The sequence below is a fragment of the Lathamus discolor genome, chromosome 3 (genome assembly GCF_037157495.1).
Source record: "Lathamus discolor isolate bLatDis1 chromosome 3, bLatDis1.hap1, whole genome shotgun sequence".
NCBI classification, from domain to species: domain Eukaryota; kingdom Metazoa; phylum Chordata; class Aves; order Psittaciformes; family Psittacidae; genus Lathamus; species Lathamus discolor.
This window is the reverse complement of record NC_088886.1, coordinates 37855891-37880903: the sequence shown is the minus strand read 5'-3', so window position 1 is coordinate 37880903 and position 25013 is coordinate 37855891. Positions and strand designations below refer to the sequence as shown.

At 35.1% G+C, this 25013-nt stretch overlaps 1 protein-coding gene across 5 annotated transcripts in view; it reads right to left on the bottom strand.

The window, feature by feature from the left end:
* The window catches only part of IFT80 (intraflagellar transport 80), a 53675-nt gene that overhangs the window by 14074 nt on the left and 14588 nt on the right, over positions 1-25013 (bottom strand). For all 5 annotated transcript variants that reach the window (XM_065674674.1, XM_065674671.1, XM_065674675.1 and 2 more), the window contains 7 exons: positions 18546-18655; positions 17886-17975; positions 16701-16838; positions 5548-5727; positions 3038-3156; positions 2111-2185; positions 625-788 (listed from right to left, as the gene is read on the bottom strand). In XM_065674674.1, the coding sequence (XP_065530746.1) occupies positions 625-788; positions 2111-2185; positions 3038-3156; positions 5548-5727; positions 16701-16838; positions 17886-17975; positions 18546-18655 (876 nt within the window). The remainder of the gene's footprint in view (positions 1-624; positions 789-2110; positions 2186-3037; positions 3157-5547; positions 5728-16700; positions 16839-17885; positions 17976-18545; positions 18656-25013) is intronic.

The following is a 25013-nucleotide window of genomic DNA, read 5'->3' as shown; positions in this document are numbered from 1 at the left end:
ATATTCCTGTACCACTTATTAATGCCAAAACTTACCTGAAGCTCATTTGGCCATGTTGTGTTTTAGAATTACAGGCTTCTGATGCCAAAACACAAAATTCAAGAACAAAAATGTTCAAGAACACAACACTGAGACAGAACATTGCAGACTCCTAACTACAGTCATATCAGCTGCATATAAAACTTCCATACTGTAAAAATACAGCCCCCCAAAAAGCTAAAGAACATCTGAAAAGTAAAATTAATCACTATTATTGTATTGGAAGTTTCTCAGAGCAGGAGTCAAGCAGAAAAAGTTGCTGAAATACTTCTTCAGAAAAATCACATCAGAGAGCGAAAACCTACTGTTGAAGTATTTACTGCAAACATTCCACTGTTCTTTGATGCATTACACACTACTGGAAATTCACAGACATATCAATCAGTTTTTTAATCACTGTTAAGCAAGACTTACCATTTTAATTCATTTTTATAACTATTATCTTTAATTTTTATCACAGATAAATTGTTTATGCTTTATGCTTTTTTTCAGCATTACTATGCTAAGTAAAGTTACATATGAAGATGCTGAAAATCTCATATTGAATTATTAGTAAACATGAAACTATCAGAACAGAGAACTTACCCTTTTCATCAGCTTTGTCTTTTACTGCTAGAGTATCATTACTCAGAGATACTGTCTGGGCATTTAAAATGTCTGTTCTCATTCCTGGATATTTTGGAGAGGAAATTAATCTTCCTTCATACGAATATAAATAAAGTCCTCCACCATCTACAAGAAGAAAATGCCTACAAATAAAACCCCAACAAAAAGGTAAATCATTAAGTAATACAGAAGAGCATGATGACAGTTTCAACAAGTAGAAGGCAACTGTCTAATATCCTGCAACTGCTTTGAGTTAAACTACATAACTTCTAAGCCTTATGTTTCAAACCTGATATACTAAAAGCTTTTTATGGAAGATTTCCGTTTTAATGTGAACATGGTCTTTTTCTATGAGAAATACTTACTATCTGGAATCACTATGATTTCATCTGTTATAGGCATTATATAATTTAAATCTTTTAACTCCTGATGACAAAGAATAAAGCTGCAGACAGTTCTCCTCACACATCACCCCATGAGACAACACTCTGTGTGTATATATATGTGAGAAACAACTTTAATGGTTATAGCTAGCTTTGAAATAGTATTACCTGCATTATTTTCCTTAGTATGTCTACACTATAACATAAAGCAAATAGAAGACGCTTTTAACAAACCACTGTCCGTACATGTAACTGTGGAGGTTGACTGGTTTCACCAAAACCATAGCTTCAATTCTATGGATCACCTGCACTGCTGAAGAATATGTGCCAGGTTTTCACAATTTCCTTTTAACTGGCAGTGCAAAATTCCAACTCAAGAAGCTGATCTTCAAAACCCTGCCCACTTGTTTACTTGTTCTCCACTGCAATATTTCTGCAGGCTAGGACACAAGTGTTTGACTCAAAAATGCAGTGAGCACTGTCCTGCAATTTGCTGAAATAGTTGTCCAACAGTATTTGTCCATGAGAATTAATACTATAACAAAAACTCAAGAGTTTTTACTTCTGCTCTTATTCTTAGTGCTTTGAAAGACTTTCTATAAAAGCACACCTAAAGATCTCTTTGACTAAGGATTTTCAGGAATTACAGATTAAAGTTTTCTTAAACTGAGAAAAAATAGTAATTTCTTACAAATATAAATACAAATATGTAAGGAAAAAAAATTTCTCTTTTTATCTGGCATACCTGGCATGTTTTTAATAAAAACTGGAGATAAAAGATAATTTATATAAAATATATTCCAGCTAAAAAAGTAATATAGAACATAACCCCCCCCCCCCCAGATGTCAGAAAATATACTTTCTTCTATAAATGAGAATATAAACATACATAACATATGGAAGATTCATTACCAACATCACAGACCTATGACAAATACACCAGCTAAGCTTTCACATGCTACTTAAAATACGGTATACTTTTCATCTATTTCTAGTATTTCAATATGTGCTTATGTTATAGAGCAAAGTTTGAGGAAAGACACAGGCACATCTAATAGCGAGCATTACAATAATTTAGCTACCTTTCTGCTTGTAGAATCAAACTAACCGTTCCTTCCTTCAGGTCAAAGATCAGTGGTGTATTCCAGTTCTTTACACTGAAAAAATAAACTCATCATTCATTAAGACCATCCAACTTCACATATTATTGAAAATACAAAGTTGAATTTGCTAAGTAAAACATACACATTTTAATCATCTAACATTCCTAAAAAGGGAGGTCTTCAAAAGGAAAATAGCATTTGGGAAGCCAAGCAACACTGACAACTATGCAGCATGAGCCAGTAACACTTCTGCTTTCATGTTTGCATCCCTTCACACTACCAGCAGCTAACCTAGAAGTCTTAGTAAGCAGCGAAATCATACTTACAAGTGTGTTTTTTAAATATTTCTGAATTGTGGTTCAACTCTTTTACAGTCATCTGGAGGTAGGAAAGAGCCCCTCTCCTGTGTGCCCTATTACAGCCTGTGTTATTGTTTAGCATTAGTCATGACACTGAAGAGGTAAACGACTTTAGGAGTAACGTTTAAATATCAGCATATGAAAAGGTATCATGTTCTTAAAACGTGATGCAGGATTGAATCCTTCCTATTCTGTTCCAAAATAATTGCTTGCCAGAACCAATACTGAAAAAAAGGAGTCCCTAGACGGAGGCACAGATACATCCAGTCACTATTCCTGCTGCCTCTATATGAAAAGAAAGGCTGCCAAATTTTTGTAGCCAAATGAACAGGCAGTCATAGCACCAGCAAGAAGCTGAAAGGATGACAGGGTGAGGGCAACTATACTCCAACACAGTTTGTTGTAGATGATGCTAGGTTCCATAGAGTATTTCAATTAGTTAAAAATTAAAAAATTTAAAAAATATACTACTGTACTCTAAATAATGTTTCTGCTACTCCTTACAACTGTTAAACTTGAGACAGGTTCATGAATTTATTTTACTTACGAAAACACGTAACACTGAAGAGAAGTTGAAACAACCAAATGCCCATAGTTCAAAGAGGCCTTAATAACTCTGTCACGAAATTCCAATAGATCTACTGCATCATTAATGACATTGTGCACCTAATCAAAAGAAAATTGTGGCTGAATAAAATGACAGTAATTGAAAACTAACTAGTGAAATACCATTTTCTGTCTTATTAAAAGTACATGCTGGTACTACCATGTCATTAGCAGAACATATCTATGTAGGAACAGCCACTTTCACAGCAGTGGTGAAATCTCAAAGGTTCTATAAACTCTGAATAAACCATGAAGAGCTGGATGGAGTTCCTCAAAAGAAAGCAGTAATTAATATGTATTTGGAATACATAAGGTATAAGCAGAATATTACACATGCAGTTGAGAAAACCATCTGAGATCAGGAAGTGTGAAAATTCCCATTTTAAGACTCAGTGTTCAGTTGCTTACTATCTAAATATTTGAAATATAGTATTTCAGTGATCCCATCAAAACAATTCAGCAACATCTAAGGACTAGACAGATACATTGTCTAGATGTTGAGTAACTCTAGCACATATTTTAATGGTACCACACTCTGAAGTAAGGGAAATTTTTGAGATGGCCTTGGTGAACAGGCTGTGCCTTTGCCATTACCGTGAAAATTTACTCAAATAATGTTTCAAGAAAATCACAGTCTGCCTGTAACAGACAAAGTTTTTTTGAGCTCAAAGATTTTAGGCAGCTGAACTCTAAGGAGATACTGTATAACAGGGAAGTTAGTTGGTTGTTTATTTGGGGTTTATTTCTTTGGGTTTGTGGTTGGAGTTTTTTTAAGATGTCACCATTCTGAAGGTGTTAGCTTCTTTTCCATTTTCTCCATTATGCAACCAATTGCAAAACAAGGACTGAACTCAATTATTATGAAAGCCTAGAAACTATTTCCAAAGACATATTAATTGCTATGTCCACTGCAGCAGTATGTCCATAATTAACTTAGATATTGTAGCACTCAGAAAAAAGGAATGCATCCTGAACAATTTTGTATGTAATATTTTCCTACACTATTTTTATTTATAAACACTTATTATAAAATAATAAAATAAAAAATTAGTCCTGAATAAGGGTCAGCTGTACTTCCTCAGTTGTTTGCATATTCAAACACCCTGGAGATTATTCACAGAGCCCATCTCTTACGAGTCGATGTCTGGGAATGAAAGAAGAAATACGAATTTCTACCTGCTAATTTGTCTTCTGTGTTCCCAGACACTGACTCATGTTAACCCACCCACTGGACCAAATTGCAATACAGCATTTCTGTTGTTACAACTTTTCCCAGTTACATATTCAAGATTAAAAGAATCAAGACCCAAAAAGCCATTTAAGGGCCTAATTAGGAATTTAAGAACTTGACTTGGATATTTAAAATATTGGCCAAGTATCCAATACCGAATGTGTAATCTGGAAAATTTGTAAGAATGGAAATCTTATATTATCCCTGTGTTCAGAGACTGAATGCTGTGAGTCAGTGTCTGGGAACACAGAGGGCGAATTAGAAGGTAAAAATTCATATTTTTGTATTAATTCCCAGATATTTGGTAACCTAAATGTGGATTCAGGCCAAGATCTTTCAAAAGAAGAATCCTAAACTTAAGCTCCAGAAACCACTTCTAGGGGACTGTTTCATTTCCAGCAGTGCTGAAACTTGGCAGCTCCCACTGGGGTCAATGCCTATTGCTCAGTACTCAGCTGGAAGCACTGTGCAGGTACCTGATGTATATTATATGATATATGACAAATTTCTGCAGCTTTGAAGGATTTGATTCTAGCCTGTAATACAGTATGTGGTGCAGAAAAGCACATTACGACTCTTTACTGTTATAGTCAGCAACCAAATTTATCTGGAAAGGCCCTAAGACAGCAACATTCATCATAGCCCATTAGCAACAGGTATACTGTAAAACTTACGAAAGTATTAGCTACCACAAAATGCATCAGTGCCTCAAACAACTCATGAATTTAAATTAAGTAAAGTAAGCTCCTCTGTATTATCCACACCTAGTTATGCAGCTTCATCTTTGCTGACAGTTACTGTAATATTATTTAACATGATGCTTTGGGTTTGGCCAATGTAATTTGTATTGTTTTCAGCATAAACATCTTCATTACACTTGAAATGTTCTCTCTTGTAAGTGGCCTCTCACAGCTAATTTCACATGCTCTCCAAATGAGCTTTGTGTTTTTCTAGAGGATAGAGTACTTCTGAGTTATGTAATCCTGGTCCATCTGCTGCTATGGTTCGGTTTACATGGATCTGATCTTCTGTACAACTGATAATTATTTATACCATTTGCTAAATCTGGCCATTTTATGATCTTAAATGCTTTCAGTCATATATATATAGGGAAAAAAAAGCATAATGTTATGTCAAGGATTAAAAATAGTCATTTTGTATTAAAAAAAGCCTTAGAGAGCAAATAATGAGAATGCACAGCTCTGAACTGTAAAGATTACCTCCATGGTTCTCCTCTTAATTAAAGTTATTTCAAAGTTCTTCCACTCCCAGCGCTGCTCCACAACATGGGCAAAAATGACATGTCCATTACCACATGCGCCGGCTAGTTGAGTGCCATCAATAGACCAAGCAATATTATATATGCTGCCAGTGTTTGGCTTCTCTAAAGTGTAAGACCACTTGCAGAAAAAGAGAAAAGAATTGTTAATGCTTTTAGTACTTTTTGGAAATGATTCATTATAATAAATAGATTTGTAGGTTTACATTTTTTTAAGAATGTCAGTGAACTAACTTTATAGTATTGCTTGACAAAAGAAACGTCTTAAGCCAGACTCTTAACAAACAGGGATACAAAAAGGAAAGCCATCAGGTATGGAAGAAATGAAAAATGTCACAATGCCTAAAGTACATTAACTAGAAGTTATCTAGTCACAATACATTGAAAGTGTACTTTTTATAAATCTAGACTATTAATATATAAAAATTAAGCAAATGTACTTAGAACCAATTATACTGGTTATACCAGTGCAAGGGGCTATGGTCGTAAGTGTAACGCATTCAATTTATGGTGCAGTGACAGCAGTTCCTGAATACAGAAGGAGCAAGACCTGGGCAAAATCAGACTACTTAAACAAGGTACTCCTATCCCAGCATACAGAGAATTGCAAAACTCTTGTGCTGCTTCTCTGTGCTTCCAATATAAGGGAACCGGTGGATTAGGCAAGCTCTGAAAGCAAAGCCTGAATACTGTTCTCTTCCTAACATAAAAAAGCAGCTTGATACCTTGCCTACCTTTTTCCTCTAGTCTATGTTGTTGTACAGGGTAAGGATGTATTAAAAATGTTCAGTTGCTATGCTTCCAGTAAAAGCAAGAGACTGAAACAATACTGCAATCAAAGTAGTGACACTGGATCTAGCTCTGGAGAGAGCTAGAAACAACAGTTCTGTGCACTGCATTCACCTTAGACTAGCTCAGAGGGGCTCACAGAGGAGCATTCACAGTTTAACGTTGTGGAGGAACATGTCAAATAACTTTATTTCAGAATCCTATTATCAAAGCAAGTAGTGTACCTGCTTTCCTATGCAGCTACAAACTCAAACAGTAGACAAAACTTTCTGTATTGTGTATTCACTAACTGGATTGTGCAAGGTGGAAAGGCTTGCTTGGAGCTAAATAATGCATTTCTGTGTACTACGGCCAGTATCTTCCTTCATCTTCTACTACTGGTTTACATCATCTATGGCTATTAAAATATGGTTCTCACTTTGGTTTGCTGCTTTTTAAATGGAGGCCCAAAATTGTTTGGCTAGGAGGAAGATGTAAAAGCAGCAGTTACAAACCTTGCAAATCAGTAGGGATTCAGGGACCAGGAGACAGGCAGCGAGCCAGCCTCTGGCAAAGGATACCAGAGATTACACAGCAGTTTATGAATTGTGGGCTGGCTCATACAAGATGCTTTTAATAAAAAATAACTAAGGAGCTTTATACTCTCTAGCAACAACTTGTAAGTTGCATCTAACATTTTAATTCCTTGTCTGCCTCTGCCCAGGACGCACTGCCCCACATCCTGCCCACTCAGCAATATGGAATTGCCTGCTCCAGTGCAATGAGGAAGCAAAGGCAGAGGAAGACCATTAATGAAGCAGCATGTGATTTCTTCACCTTTGACATCCTCTCATATTTTCAAGCTGTTAGCATTGCAAAGAATAAACTTATAAATTGCCCTAGCGCAAAGAACAAGGAAGAGGTATTAAACCGAGCATTTGCTTTTTTTCCTTCTGATCATCCATGGCATGAATGTAGTTACAAGAGAAGCTTCCATTTATACTAAATCTAATTTTATTCCTTTTTAATATTTTAATTTCTTCCAGCAAAGAATTTTATCCCTAAATTCCTCCAGCCTTATATATGAGATTTCCCTACATTTTATCTGGATACTTATTAATACACTCTTGTAAAATACTGGAAGAATTTTCAGACCATAATATACGTCAATCAAAACTAGAAGAATTTTCTGACCAAGACACTTGTTTTCTTTTTCTTCTATTTCAGAAATACAGTTCATACGAATCATCCCTAACCTCCAAATAACTGTTTCCCTGACTATGGGTAACAACAAATCAAATAACCCATTCAACGACTTTTAGGAAGGCATTAAATCAGGTTTTAAAACAAGAAGCAACTCTCAACTCCTGCCTCCTCAGAGCTATGTAATATAATATTTAAAAAAACTTTTAGCAGTTGAAGAACTACCTATACATTCAAATACATGTGAAATCTTCAAATCAGTAAGAAAAAAACATGACTGAAGTTAAATGTAGACATTGGATTCTTGTGACTTTTGGATACATGATATTATACTAAAGGGGAGACAGTTGGAAGAAAATGCTCACCTAATGTATCTAACACATTTCATATTCTGATTTCTTTTGCAGTACACATAAAACTCAAGAAACAGTAAGTCTCTCACACAAGGTCTTCATGAAATTAGAATTACAGTAAAATAAAGGTGTCAGATTTAAACATTCAATAGTAAGAAAACACAATGGGATGAAATTCAACCTTCCAGTTCTGCTAATGATTTGCAGAATACTATGTAAGATTACCTCCTGCATTAAGACTCTTATACTGCCTACGCGTGTAAGGGAGAGTGAAAGACAATGTCGGCACTGACTGAACTTCCAATTTCAAGCACTCAGTTTTAAGGCTTCAGCTTCCATGCCTCCTGGCTGGCTGACAGACAAGCCATTCCCTGTCTATACGATCTGCAGTTGGGGAAGGCAATTGCAATTTTTGGAGAAAAGGCCACAACTTAATTCTTCTGTCTCAATGGCCTGAATTCTGTATGAAACATTCTATAGTAATTAGAAGCACACTATTTAACTGTCTGACATCCTTACATGGCAAATGAGTAAGCTCTTGAGGTTGTAGAAGAAATGACAGTAACAAGCACACTCAGAGAACGCCCTATAAATGTCCTGCATTTGAGAGATATTTTTCACAGCTGGCCAGATGTGATCTGTCAGAGAACAGTTTCAAGCAGTACTATTTCAAAACTGAATATTGGGATCCTCCCAAAAAGACAAGGTTGTTTCTAAGGTCATTTCCCGTAGATCAAGAATCTATCCATCAGTCAGAATAAAGGGGCATCAAGTCATCAACTAAGAACCAGTTTAAGGAGCTTAAAGAATGTGGCTTTGGTGCTGCTGCTTTGTGCACAGCAAATACACTGCAGCTCTGAGAGAATACATTTCCAAAACTATTTTTTTAAACCAGAAGTCTTTTTTCCAGGTACTTGAAATACTCTGTAAAATGTTTCCAGATTACAACCTTTTCTCTTTTTTTTTTTTTTAATATATAAAGCAATTAAAGTTTTATTTTCCCGTTATTTCTGAAAACTCTCAGTATAATTCAGACCACTCCAATAATTCATATTCTCTGCAGATGTCTGGTACATTTATCATGTACACAAGATGTTGTAATAAAAATCATTTAGCTCTCCATTTATAAGATAGAACAATTAAAAAAAAAAAAAAAACCAAAGTATCTGTTACGTATTTCCTAGATACACTGAATTTAAAAAGAAAATTAAAAAAAGAGTATGAATATGACTATGTGAATGACTGTATGAATTGTTCTAACATTAACTGCAATATTATACTGTGGTATTACTGTTTGGTTTATACTTTTCCTCCGTCATAATTGATTTTTCATTTAATTCAACAAAAACCAAGAACAAAACTAGCAGTTATAAAAGCTTCATTATATTAAATAAATACATAAATGCAATAACTTAAGCTTCCCTTTTCTGATTGCACAATGTAGTAAAAAAGATTAAGTACTATGGTCATTGAATACTGTCTGACTTCCATAAATAGAAACTGTAGAGTAGGCATTTGAGATGTTGGTGAAATTATTTCAATGAGCAGATTCAGAGAACTCTGTGTCCCAGGAACAAGGAGGGTCTTTTTCACATCCACAATACTGATGATCCAAGACTCAATACAAAAGATCTAGTTATTATTGCTGGACTGAATGAAGTAAATTAAAAATGGTTATCCCATAATCGTTTTGAAAAAATACATGGTGAAGATGGAGTATTTTCTTGTAATTTAAATTATAAGAGTAATACTGATGTCAGCTGTGCAAAGGACACTGGCTTGTCTCTGTTTCGGCTCCATATGTGGAGTTTTGAACAGGGAATACTGACATAAGCTGAGCTAAAGCTGATACTGCTGATCCTCCCCATGATGTCAGAATCTACATAGCATACCTAATCCACTGAATTTAAAAACAATCTGTGGCTATTATTTTGCCTTTTTTTATGAAAAGAAAATGTGCAATCTCCCCTACAATCCATTCCAGGAATCAAAGTGCAGAATGGACTAACAGCAGATACATGCTCCTCTTCTTTTATGTCCCAACTGACACAAACCACGATGATTATGCTAGAACCAGCCTCTCATCCAAGGCCAACACAGAAAGGTTCAGGTTCTCTGAAACTAAAGACCTCTACTCTTTTTTTTTTCTTAAATTTTTTTTCTTCTCTCTCTCCAGTGAAGGGTCAGGTTTCCTTGCGTCCCACAGGGCATTCCACATTAGTGCAGAGATAGCTGGCTTGTGAAAATATATTATAGTCAGAATGTCCATTAAAAGCTGGCAATCAACTCTCACTATGCCCGAGTGATGAACTGACACTTCAGTGCAAACTGCCCAGGAACTTCTCAGAAGAAAATGACTATTAATTCTCTGATGCAATGGAAAGCAAATTGAATCTTAAAAGATTTAAAAAAATCAATTACACAAAGCAAATAAATACTTAGTTTCATTAGAAACACCAGAATATGTACACATTATCTGGAGTTAGCTTGTGGGAAATATATACGTATGTATGTCTATATACATACCCATCCTTTCCAGGGGCACCCCCTGCCAAAATTTTACTAAGTATGATAAGTAAGTTACAATATAAGACTTATTAGGCTTTCACTTCCTACCCCACAGGATTCCACAAAATACTCTACAAACCAGAGACAATATGTCTAACAGGAGGTAAGGAAATCCAGTGCTACATGTGAATATAGGGCAGTTTACCTGAAGAGGAGAAACTATCCTTGACACAGCTACTGAAGTATAAAACTATGAAGGATTCCCGTTGCCGCCTTAAACTTTTGTTGGACTTGACCCCAGTAATCAATGTGAACTATCAAGAACTAAGCCACAACCTCCATGTAAGGTACAAAGCTGTGTATTAGAAAAACAAAGCGAAACAGAGAATATCTTAAAAGTCTCCAGAAATCCAAGCACATATTTACAATTATTAGACCAAAGAACTAAAAACAGTGTGACAAACTGTGCCATACAAATTTTTAACCTGAGAAAATGAAACACTTATGCAGTTCTTTAAATACATTATTACTTCCATTGATGGTCCACATTTTCATTTCCTTCCAGAAGTTACATTAACCAATTCCAATAAATTAAAATATGCCAACTTGGAAAGAATTGGTCAACAACATAACTCCATGGGAAACCTATTTGTAATATTTATTCTTTTATTGAGCTACAAAGAATTCAGGATCATGACTAACAAAGGTAGACGAAATAGAGACAGCACAGAAAAAAAAAAATTCCACTTATTTTTGTTACACTGCCAAATGCATATTTCTGTGAAAAAAACTAAAACTAAATGTAATGGGATCAAAGCTCATTGTAACTCAATAGAAAACAGATTTGCTTGGGGTTTCATAGTACTTTAGGGCAATTCAGCACTATCAGGGTAATACAAAACCACATGCACTGCATATATACACTTTCAAAGTCTTGCTCTTTCACATTTGCATAATATCTAATGTTATTTTAAAGGACAAATTTTATATTAGTTACACAATTTACTGTCCAAAATGAAAATCAAAGCTTTAATGCTACACACTTAAATTATTTTCAAAGCTTCTCTGTAGATACCTGCTCTATTGTAGTTTCAAAATTCTTAGATGCTTTTTTCCCTCATCTGTCAATAGTTTTAAAAAAATAAGGAAAAAAGGACAAACACTGCTAACTATTTAACATATAACATACTTATGTTAAATAGGTTAACTATATTAACTATAGTTAACCATGACCAACCCTGGGCATCAAACTAATGTAATCGATTTTCATTAAGTTCAAGTCTGCATCTTTTTGAGAAAAAGCTGAACAGAAACATGTTACCACAGAATTCAGTATTTTTTAGGCATAGCACCATACTCACACTTGTTTTAAAAGGGGTGGCAGAATGTTTTATTTTCCACAGATATTAAGCAATATTTCCTAAATTTTATTAAGTTTCGCAAATGTTTTTTTATAGAATTTCTAGTAAAATTAGATTTTTAAATATTAGGTATTAGATATTCCGTGGCTTGCCATGGAACAGCCATAGAATATAAAAAGCCATGTATAACGGAATCTGTCAAATCTGCAAACTACCAGTCTAGTAAAATGCTCACAATTCATTCTGCAATAAAAGAGGAAATTTATGGAATGTACATAATCATTTAGAAACATAACTTGACAGATTTATGCAGAGAATTGCTTTCACTACAAAGCATTTGCTAAGCCTAGTAATGAAATCAAGATAGAAGTAAATCAAAGAACAAAATTTAGCAGTCAAACAAACATAAATTTATGAAAACAGATTGTAGAAAAAAAATCACCAGACAAAAAAATATTCAACAAGAAACGCACACTTTATTTGGAAAATAGCAACTTCCAAAAATGAAATCAAACTGATCAATCCCCATTAAGAGTAAATAAATCATTAACAGAATAAAATCTAAAAGGCCTCCTCAATGCATTTGGTGTTATTAAAAACTAAATTTAATCTTCATATTTGCTAACTTTTGCTGGCAATTCTAAAAGGATTAATTTCATCAGTGTTTCACTTTAAAGTTTTTTATCAATTATACTTTTACAGTCTCCAAGGCACTGGGAAAGCAACCTGTCTTTGGAGCAGATGGGTATGGTCCATTCTCTAAGATACTTATATGGGAGTGGAATGGGCAAGGAGAAGTCAGTGAATTTCAGTCATTCTTACCATCTCTTACTCTGTAAATATTTTGACCTGATCAGTAATGTCAAGTGAAGCATGCAGAGCCACAGGAAATAGCTTACATAAATGAACTTCTTAAGCACTGCACCCAATCCAAGTGATTATATACTGAAAGGCTGTGAACATCAAGAAGGCTTAAGTCTATTCATTAATCCATCCAGCTTTATATTTCAATATATGTATACATTAATCTTAGCTATCTCTGCAGGATTAATGATCATGGGCACTAAAGCAGTTAATGAATTTCAACATTAAATATATTTTGTTTGATATTCTGTAGGACAGGCATAATTATTTTATCTACATAATGCTATTGGAGCAAAAGCGATTTTTAAACAAAGAAATAAAATTTCTAAAAGTTACTATTAGATTTGTAGGGGTTTTTTTTAACACGAAACTGCTATAACCAAGTATCCAGGTAGAAAGAAAAGGAGAAAAGAACATACACTAACAGAATTTAATTTAATTATGCTCCCAAACTGAACACATATGCTAGAGAAGAGTTAATGATATATATACATATTGCCTGATGGCTCCCTGAGGAGCAATTTGCCAATACAGTTCCATTACATCAGACATAATAAAAATGTCTATGTTGACCAGTAAAAGCCAGGTCTGGTTTTCTTCAAACTCCATCATTCTGGTGGTATGTGAATCATTCTTCCTTTCCCCTCAATACTAGTACAGCTACTTCTTTAGCAAGTATTTACATTCAACAGCAGGAAAGTCATGAAAAATCATGACTTTTAAAGATAATAAATTATCATTGGCAGCTGCTAAACAGACAAAAGCATCTGGCACTCACTACTGTATGTGTCTGTCTTTCTTTAAAGCTGAGTAATAAACCAGGTAAAAGAACACTTAATTTTATGAAAAAATAAATCTATCTGCATTAACATTTTCAAAGTCCACAAGCCTGTTCAATATTCAATGCTGATTAAAGAATTACTGATTTTCAGCTATCAGGAGTTGGAAAAATATTTACAGTAAATCATATTACATAATACTAGCAAGAAAAACAGTAAGGTTTTCCACTGCATCTTAAATGTGCAGTCTTTGCCACATTTAAGCAGAAATCTCTATTGAGTGCAAAATGCAATTTAAATTGCTAGCCTTGCCCATACAAGAGTGTATTTATTTCAGTTTACCACTTTGCTGATACAGCACACTGATCCCAGTACTCAGAAAGGAGATAGAAAGTGCTTGTAGAAGAAGAAGGCATGGTTTAAAAGGCTGTTTTAAGAAAATACGAATGGCTAATCTAATTGTTTAAACCAACGTATGTTACACAATGTCTTCCAACACAGATGTAATTATCCTGATAGAAATTTACACAAATACACTTTATTTGGCTTCATGAGGTGAAATATGGTATGTGTAGATAAATACTCGTACAACAGCATATTTACCCCAGGAGATGGAAAGGTGACGGTCAGGGTAGATTACTTTTTTAATTACATAATAAGTGGACTTAAGTGGCATACTGAAATGAAGAAAAATCTTCCAATACACCTTGCCTAGGAACAAAAGCCTTGAGGAAATCCTAAAGGACCCTCCCAAAGAAAAGCGTCAGGTGTACCAGCAGATAGGTGCACCAAGTTGGTAAAGATAGGTGTCCTGGGTTCAGCAGTAGCAGTTATTCTTCTCCTTCTTAGTAGCTAGTGCAGTGTTATGTTTTCATTTTTTGGCCTGGGAACAGTGTTGATAAGGCTGATGTTTTCAGTTGCTGCTCAAATGTTTGGTCTGACCAAGGACTTTCTGAGCCTCATGCTCTGCCAGGGAGGAGGGGAGGCCGGGAGGAAGCAGAGACAGGACACCTGACCCAAACTGCCCAAAGAGGTATTCCATACCACAGCACGTCATGCCCAGGATGTAAGGGAGAGTGACCCAGAAGGGCTAGGAACTACAGGGTTGGACGAGGTATGGGTCGGTGCTCAGCTGGGGGGAGTGGGGCGAGTTATTGGCCGGCTGGTGCTGAGGTGTTGTATTCTTTCCTCTTGTTATTTCATTTATCATTATTATCATTAGTGGTAGCAGTAGCGATTTGTGTTATACCTTAGTTACTAAACTATTCTTATCTCAACCCGTGGGAGTTGCATTCTTTTTCATTCCCCTCTCCGTCACTCCAGGAATACAGGGAGGGAAAGAAGGGGGGGAGTGAGTGGATGAGCTGTGTGGATCGGTTTAATCCACGACAATAGGTGAAAAAATCCCACAATCAGTGCCTAACATTAACCCAGCCAGAAGAATGCCAGGGAGAGGAAGAGGTGTCCCCACTGGTGATGTGGCCATTTAACAATAATCTCAGTGTCCACCCTCTAACAGCTAAGGCATGACTGCAAAATATTTATGACTGCACACAGAGACAATTTATCCATTTTTTTCTGCAAAAAGTATCCAATTTTGAACAAAACCAATGCAAACAAATCTAACAGAAAGATATATCTTATTTAAAAGTATAATTTCAATGATGAAAAACATTTGAGGATGGAAACTGCACTCTTCTCTCCAGTGTTATACCAAAGAGACAGAAAATATTTTCTTTACTTCATTATTTTTATACCTATTTCAGTATCTTTTTTACCTATGTGAGTAGTAATCCAAACTTTTGTACAAGTTCATACTTTAGGCTCCAATTTTATTCACTGCTTTACACTTCTAACTTCCTAGTGTGTTTGTTAGACACAGGTAACAAAAATCTCCTTAACATAAAGACAATAAAATGAAAGATATTAAAATAAACCAATTTAAAAAAATTAAAAAATCAGAAAATACTTTCCAAAAGAAAACTGCATGCAAGTACTTTTGTTTTCAAGAATAGTATAATAAAATTTTACTTATTCAGACGAAGTAGCATTACGATTTTTTCTAAGCAAGTAAGAGGAAAAGGCACAGAAAATAGAAGCAACCTCCATTTCTAATTTAATGCCTAGCTTACATTTACTGTGTCAGTGAAGATCAGTGAAATCAGAATCTGTATAGGAAGCAAAATATGAAGACTCAGAGGTCTTTTCCTGAACACCTTTTCTCACATATTTTTTACAGGCTCTCCTTCACTAACGTAAAAATACTTGAAACTTAGTTCATGCTAAGGAGAACCATGACTGCAGTGTCCAAAAACATCACAGCAAATACTGTTCTCCCAGTGTAAGCCAAACAGGAACAAAGACAAGAAGAAAAGAGATAGAAAACAGGACAATAAAAGTTCCAAACCAGCTAAGTTCTATGCAACATGAGGCTGAATAAATCATTGCAGAACCACAAGAAATTCCCAGTGACAATCAGGTCAATGTGAGGTCTGGGCGAATTTAGAGTACTAATGAAGATAGATAACACAGTGTTGAATTAATTTTAATTTAAAAAAAGAGAGAAGATGATAAGAGAAACTAAAGGAGATACCTTTGGAGCCTTTCTTCTCTCTAGCAGTAACAGAGGAATAGTAACAGAGACACACAGATGAGAGGATTAAAGCATGTCTTTAGCTGGAAATCCTGTGCCCTGTCTAGCCGTCAGAAGTAGCATGAATGTTCTCTAAGATCCTCTTTTACCCCTGCTTTAGCCTTGTCATTTCTAATGCCTGACAACTGCATTTGGTGATCTCCTCATGAGATGTGCTTGTCAACTTAGTATTTTTTAAGGAAAAAAATCTAAATTATAAAAGCACAGGACATTGTTCTTCTGCCTCCATTTTAAAGATAGGCTATTGCTATAGGCTCCTTGCTTTTCATGGTTAATAACTGCATTTTATGATTGCCTTACATGACATGCTTGTAAACTCTTTTGTGTTTTAACAAAAAAAGCTAAAAAATGCACAGAAAAAGTTAATGTCCTGAACAGCAAAATGTTGTAAAAACTTTTTATCCAAACCAAAACATATTGAGAAGTGCAGCCAAGCATATCAAGGCAATACTTAGTCAGATGCACTTAGTACAAAGGTGCCGGAAGGCATGACTAGTTTTTGCTAATAAAAATACCCACCTGTCCACATAAATCAGGAATATTCACTGTGTTATCAATAAATTTGTACAATTCCGCATCTGCTATTTCTCAGAGTTGCTACTTACCCCAGTTTTATCGCATAGACGCAAAGTATGAAAAGACCCCACAGCAAATAATTCTCCATCCACAGCCCAGGCAACAGATGTTATAGGATACTCATGGGGCTGTGAGCTGTACAACAGACGTCCATAACTGTCCCAAACCTTTAAAACAAATATATATATATATATATATATATGAACACAGTTTGGGTGTATTTTTCATTATTCTAGAGCTATTACTTTCCCTCTTGATCATAGAAATTGCAGAAATACACTAAGTTATTTCACTGCCTTTTAGTGGAACTAGAAAAAACTGTTTTAAGTTTTATTAGAATTTTATACAAAAACTGCATTATAGTTCACTTTTCATTACATGTTGTTTCTAATCAATATTGGTTTGTTTAATGCAATAAACTTCACTTTCCTGCTATGGCAAATATTATGTTATTCTGTATGAAATATTTTGAACTAATGGGTTTTATTTCTTGCAAATTACTCTCAGTCTGTAAAATAACCACATTTATTTCATTTGCACTCATTTCCCAACATTTTAAGTCTGCAGATTTCCAGATCAAGGTTTTCTCACTGACTGAAATCAACAGAATACCAGGAAGCCACCTCACAGACTGAAGTAATTTGATTTTAACACTTTGATGATTTTTTTAAATTTCTTCATTGTGTATGTATTTATCACAGCCATTATACACTTAAGAGAATGCTAGAACCAATATACAATACAATTATTAAGTTCCTACTTACGGTAAGAAACACAGTATGTGCTTTCTATTTTGGATACAGAACATCCTAACCAAAAAATTTCCTAAGGTATTCACTAATACTCCTGTAATAGAAAACAGTAGCTCAATCTCCTCTAACTTTGTATGTCATTACCTTTTTCAGCATTTGTCATAGCTTATACTATTTCAAGTAATAATTTTTATATTTCTGCATATTTTCCTTCTGGAGTTTGTTTCACTTGCATTTTACCCTATTTTCATTCTGCCATATTGAAAAAAAAAAAAAAACCTGATTTTATGTTACTAGACAGAGTGAGATGTACTAACTTCTGGTAACAAGTTTTTTCTTGAAAACTGAAAGAATTCTTATTTAATTTTGAACTTCTGGGTACTATTAAAACTAGAAAATGACAGAATAACCAGTAATTTTTTTGGTCATTTAGTTTCCCCTAAAAAGTTAAACAGTACTCACCTTATATTTACAATCTTCACCTGCAGAAAGAATAAGATCATTTACTGAGTTCCAGTCAGTTTTTAAAATAAGTCCATCATGGGCTTTCCACTGAAATGGAAAAAAGTAAACATAAATGCAATAATTCTGATAACTTCTATTTTTAATATATATCATACATCATTTACTAGCATTCATACACTCAGATGTAGATCAGGGTTTCCAATAATACAAATACACAGGAGTCATCTCTTTTGCAGAAAAATACATTAAACAGAGCCTGGACACGGCAGAATGAAAGCATAACAATCTGCACTAAAAGCACGTTCCAAACAATTGCTTCTGTGTCTTTCTGCTTTTTCTTAACAAATAAAAAGGGAAAGGCTTCTGTATCTTTTCGCTTTTTCTTTATTTACGAAAAGAGAAATGCTTAATCACATGCCTGGAGAATATCCACAGCTGATTTTTTTTTTTTTTTTTTTTTTTTTAAAAAACAGAACTGGGCAATCTCTTTATTCTGAAAAAAAACCCCTCCAAACCAAAACTAAAAAGGGGGTGTGGGGAATGAGCAGTACTTATGGAAGATTTTAGTACAAATACTTTTATGTTTGCCAAAAATCTAAATAACTGAGAAAAGTTTTAACACGGCTGCACGAGACAACATTAATGTATTAATGATACCTGCAAAACTTTAGCATTTGGCTGAAGAGGTTTAATAACCAACTGCTTCCCTGAAGTATAGAGAATTTTTCCAGAATCAGGTCCCCAGGCTACTGAATACACTGGTCTTCCTGTAGAAACACAGAAAGAAACATTTCTTATAACTTATCTGATCAAATTATGTAGAGACTGCTATTGCCACTTCAAATGGGTTATTTAAAATCATACACTGAAAAATTCAGAAGTGGGAGAACGCCAAACTGGGGGCAACTGTCTGCCCTCCCCACTTCCTCTGACTGCACTTATGGCCGTGTTTGCTGGTTCACTTCATGTTTTAGACAGCCACACAAACAGCAGTAAGAAACAGATGCAACCCAGAAGGCCAAGTCTAAAGACTTACACTGCACACCCTCCCAATGCTCCTCAAGGAAATACAAATACATAGAGTGAAGTCCTGGTAAATTCACCTGAGTGAACCATTAAACCCTTGCCACTTTCAATGGGGCCATACTAAATTTAACTCTGAACAAATCAACTCTATGCAAAACAAATAATGAATTGAGGGCTTGTCCAATAAATCTAGGTTACTGAAAACACGTATGACTTTACTACTGCTGCAGCCATCTCCTCTTCTCATAACGCAATTTTTTCTATGCATCACTTAAGACCCACAAATTTTATTGCAATGTCTGTTCCAGCAGATTCTGACTACATGTACTACTTGTTTCTTCATTTCATGCTCTCTCTAAAACCACCTCTGGAAGAATTAAAATTACCTAATTTCTTCTTCCATTATAAGATTTCTTTTTCAGTCAATCTTCATAACTAGATAATTTTGTTTCTTCCACTTCACTGAACCTCATGTATATACTCCCAATTGTTTTTGTTTCCCCACTCTTAAAAAGACCCCAAATGATCAATTTATTCCAAGATATGGCTGGGCAAAATAAGAGGACATTGTCCTTCTCACCTCAACTTTAATCTTTCAGATGCCTCTCTCACACCTTGATGTGCTGATCCCCATCTCATGGTTAACCAGCCCACTGCAAAGATTTGTGCTGCCCTTTCCATCTGTACAATTTTCTCTATTATGTCAAAGAAAGCCTTTCGTGGACAGTTGCTTCTAAGGTCTATCTGTCATTCAGTATTAAAATGTTAACCCTTCCTAACTGATCAGTCCACAAAGTCAGCTTTCAATTCCCAGCTGTCAAATCTTCAGATCTTCTCTCTTGCTTTTTAGTTTATTGACACTTCCTACAAATACCTACAAAACCATTTTATGTTTACCCTGAAACCCCTGCAAACTTGTTTGCCAGAAAACCTACAATACAATTAAATCGAATGCTAGGACCACTAACTGTGATGCCAACCAATACCTAATTTAAAACCAGCAAATGTCTGTACCAAAAGTAAGCCCAGGAAGCAAGGTAGATGGCCTAGCATGCCACCACCTAGCATATTAATGTTGTGGTTTTACTACTGCATCTTTCCCAAACCTCATTAGCTATTGCCATTTACCATGCTAATCTGTGAAACTTTTAATACGCAGTTTTACACAACTCCAGAAAATGAACATTCATTTTATATTGTATATTCATAAGATATATTTATGTAATACATATATGATCTTTTCCACCTAATTTTTTATACTCTGATGCAATTTCATTCACAGCTCTGAGAGATACAGAAAAATCAGCATGACAACAGTTATCTTGATATTTGTCAAAAGACATGAGAAAATAGCTATTTTCACCTACAATGATGAGACCGGACACAGATGTGAGTAAAAAAAGCTTTGTACTGCACCTACATTATTCTTCATTATTAAGCCTCTAACATAATACATATTTTTGTGTTGCTGCACATATAAAAAACCCAAAAGTTTCATACAAGTAACTTACAAAACCAGTGACAACAAATAAAACTAGAGTGGCCCACAGATTTCACAAATTTTTCCCCAACTAATTGAAAATACTTCTCTGCAGATTGAGAATTCCAGAATGCATATCTAGAACAAAGCTGACTGTTCCATTTTAAAATCCTGTCAAGTTGCAGTTTTCAAATTACCTTTTTTGAAAATACAGGAAAGTGAAAAATTACATAGAAAAACAACAAAAAACCAGACTTGCCAAGTATGCAAATATTCTCCCATAATACTTGAGAGGATTAGTCTCCCCTGAAGAAGAATAATCAAAGTATTACAGTACTTGATTCCTTGCAAATAAAATAAAGTAAGAGCATGTCCAAACATTTATTTCTATAACAGCAAAAGCCCTGCAGCAACAGACAGCAAGTTTCAGCACAGCCTCAACATTACAGTGCATATAAAATTGCAAGGAGACGGACTGTGTGCACGTTCCTATCAGACAATTCTCTTCACTGTTCGTAAAATGTGCTTCCATACCTTCTGAAATGGAAAAAGGAGACTTATTTCAGGCTTCTGGTCTTCTCTAAGAGCCTTAATATTCTCACTTACAGAAATGACACCTTTAAAGATTCAATTGTCTAAATACAAGTACATAAGTGATGCAGTGCACCTGGGATACACTAAGATACCATGTGGAGCTTACAGACAGGACATGGGACCTGAAGGAGAGCCATCTCTTTACAGATTAGATGTGGAGGTTAGGCAATGAACCTCAAGTAGCACATCAACACAATTGAACTATACCCTGAAAGCTGTGTTTGAGAAATAAAAAACCTCAGGAAGAGCGACTAGTACAATCTAAATGTTTGTATTTGATGATTTTATAATTTTAGCCGAGGAAAACGGAAATATGTTCTCTCAGATATGCACTTCCTAGGAACTCGTGCATATTTTAACTTGTAAGTATCAAATTGATCAAACAAATTAAAACTGATCAAATAAATTTTTAACATTATCTTTAATTTATCATAATAGCCCTCCCTCCTCAACCAAAGGCTTAAGAAATGTTCTTTCAAGGTAAAATTGGCACAACTGGCATATTAAGCTCCATTTCAAAAAATGACTCAAAAATGACTTTTTAAAGAGAATATTTTTATGAGCTTTAGATACTTAAGTGATTGAGCTGCTATATCAACCATCCTAAAACAACCTAATAACTACTTAAGCCTCCAAATTTTCTCTCTGAACAAAAAATTGTCTTCATTATAGCAAATCAATTCAGCACACCAAACTTCATCAGACCTTCCAAGTATTCAAATTCTAAACTGAGAGCTGGTCTCATTGCTCCTGAACATCTTTATACTTCATATATTTTCTTTTAGGAAGGCATTTATTTTATGTTACTCAGAAATACAGAATGATGTAATTTATTTGTTTTTAACTCATCAACCATTATAGGAGACAACTCACAGAAACATACAAAGTATATTAAGTAAATCTGGCACTAGCTGTTTTCCTACTGGCAGCATTTTATGTTGAAAATGACACAAATTCTGTCACCAGCTGTATAGAAATTCTAAACAAATTAATTTTTGTCCTGCTCTAATGCTGATTTAACAATCAGAAGACTTTTATATTTAAACCAAATGTTTAACTTTTTTATGATGGCTGACTACTTAGCCACAATTTCCAGGGCTTAACAGCAGGAGCTAAGTTAACTCATTTCCTTCTGCACTTAACAAGAAGTTGGTTGGGAAAAGACTGCCAACACACTGCATTTCTGTGGAAAGAAAAATTCAGCAGAACAGACAAACTGCAGTGAATTGCATTGATGATAAACAGCTTCAGAAAAAATACTTTTTGAGAAAAGAAGTGAGAAGAGCAGAAAAGGTGAGATCTGAGGAAGGAATCTCAGCATGAAGCATACAGGATGGGCTGCTTCATGTCTCTGTGCTCTATTAGCAGATGTCAATCCCCAGTGAACCATTCCCACAGCCAATGCATACAGCAGAGAAAGAGAGAGGGTTGAGGGCAGGAGTAATAGAGCAGTCATTCTGACACTCGCTGCCACAACAGATGCTTCAGTAATTACAACAGTAAGTCTGTGTGAGACTTTTTACTTTCATAGGACTCGAAACAGTAAGTCAGACAACTTTCACTCACTCTGTGGCAACACAAAAATAAGAACTGCATTTGGAATACAGTTGTCGCTTACAAAGCAAGTTCCACTTCACAATAAACATGTTATAATTAAATTGTTTAAATTGCAACTGTTGTGATTTTGTTTCCATTAACCAAAAAAAGGCAACCTATACACCAATCATCCACATTAATCCTTGGTGCTTACTCAGCATAGTCACTGGAAACTCATCAGGAAGTCAGCAGGGCAAAAAGTGAAGTATTCAAAAAAGGTATGCTTTTAAGAGGACTGAATGAAAAGTTCAATTTTAAAGAAATCACCTGAAGAACTAGAAATCCATTGGAGGTAAACTGGTAAAATGTGTGGCATGGAAACAATAGTTCTGCGGATGATACTTAAGATGGACCCATAAGGTCTACCTACTTGCTCACCCTGAAGAGTCTCAGATCATGGAGTAAGAGTAGTTACCAACAAAACTGTTAGCTTCACTAGTGGGACAGGCTAACGAAATGGGAAGGTTAGAGAGCCACTTGTCTGCAGACTTCAGCACTAACAATTTTAGACAGATCTTTCAAGATAGGCTGTGCAACTGTGGACTCAGCACTGGTCCTTCCAAACAGATGTTTGGTCTGAGAAGGACTCAGTGCAGGTGGCACCCCGTGCCATGACAGACTTCACCTCAAACACTTTTAGTGTCAGGATCTACAAAGCACTATCAAAATTTCTGCTGGTAAAGCCATCTTTTCTTTCAAATGTGGACCTTCAACACTCCATACATCCTATTCTTCATAATTTTGTGGATTTCTCCAAAGGAACACATAGACACTGAGCACAGCATCATGCTGCAGTGTATGCATCACAGAACACACAGAGAAATACTGCTTTAAGTATAAACGCATGGCTTCCCAATATATACCAGAAAGATCCATGAAAAAAAAAAAAACAAAAACCCAGACTTCAGCAAAACATCAGCACATCGTGTCTGCTGGAAGTCCAAAGGATTGCTAACTACAGAATTTTCAAAAAATAAAGTTTCAGTTTAAGGGAAAGGAGGCACAAAAGTAAGAATATTAAGATAATCTAAGGACGAAGAAGAGATCAGGCTCAAAGAACACAGAACAGCAGCAATATGGTACAGGTTGAGGCTGAAAGCAGTAGAAGCTATGGAGTCACACTAACTATTCTGTTCCATTGGCACGATGGAAGGACATGGGGCCAGAGTGCTCCATATAATTACTGCAAAGGCTAAAAAAAGGGAAGAATATATGTTCATGGTTTTGTAGTGAATAAAAAAATCAAAGATAGAAAAGGCATGTGGACCATCATCTGAAGATAAGATACTGAAAATTTATTTCTAATACAAAGAGTGGAATGAGTAGAAAGAAAGTTAGAAACAGTAATCCTTTCATTTCCTAAGGAGATGATGAAGGAAGTGAAAAATCAGCTCAAACACGAAATATCTCTCTTAAACAACATAATGGCTGTAGAATCCTATCTTGACCCCAGGTATGTCAGTAGATCCCACAGAGATGTCTGTGGGAATACAATCCTATAAATTTAATGTTTAAAGGGTTTCTGAGTCTCACAGGATCTTATCTTAAAAGACAAATACAAGAAAACAATTTTTCAATGGGGACCCAGCTGTACTTTTACAATGTAGCAGAAACTCTAAGAAATCAATGAAAATTCAGCTTGCATATTTCAAACTACAACATTTGTCTTACTTTACAAGCATCATCAAACCTCAAGCGATTAGGCATACCCCCCCTTGAAACATACCAACTGAGAAACAGTGAAGGAAGAGTGTGTGCTTCAACTTTTTTCTTTTTTTTCAAAAATTACAGTTCAGTAGGCTTATCTTTTTACATTGTATGCATTAAAAAACATCACATCTGAATATGAACTTCCTCAACAGAACTGAAATACATTTTACATGCACTCCTGTGGTTAGAATGCCTTCAACAGGTTGAAAGAATTTAGATAATTTGTTTTAGAAACAGATAAGGGTCTGACATTTAACAAAACCCAGGTGCATGTGGTTTCTTAAAAAATGTCAAAAGGCCACATGATCTCAATGTATGAAGTATGAAAAACAAAATCTAGCTATCTTCACTGAAATAGCACAAGAATGATAGAAAATATGATTATAAAAATAGCATGTTAAAAGTAACAAATGTCACTTCTATAAATACATATTTGCAGCTTATATTGTACTTCACAATAGTGATTTTAATTTTACTTAAATAACTGAAATGCTCTAGTATACATAAAACTGTAGTTAAAAAGCCAAGATCGAGGTAAGGGCTCCATGGCACCAGAACAAAGAACTTGAGCACAGGAATCTTCACTTCAGTAGGTCTATCTACACATACTAAATTACAGTTACTGGGTTAACTAGGAGGATGAACCAAGGGCTGTTAAGAGTTTTGAAGTTCAGAGGAACTAGCCTACATGCACTTTGCATTTTTCAAACATTCTTGCA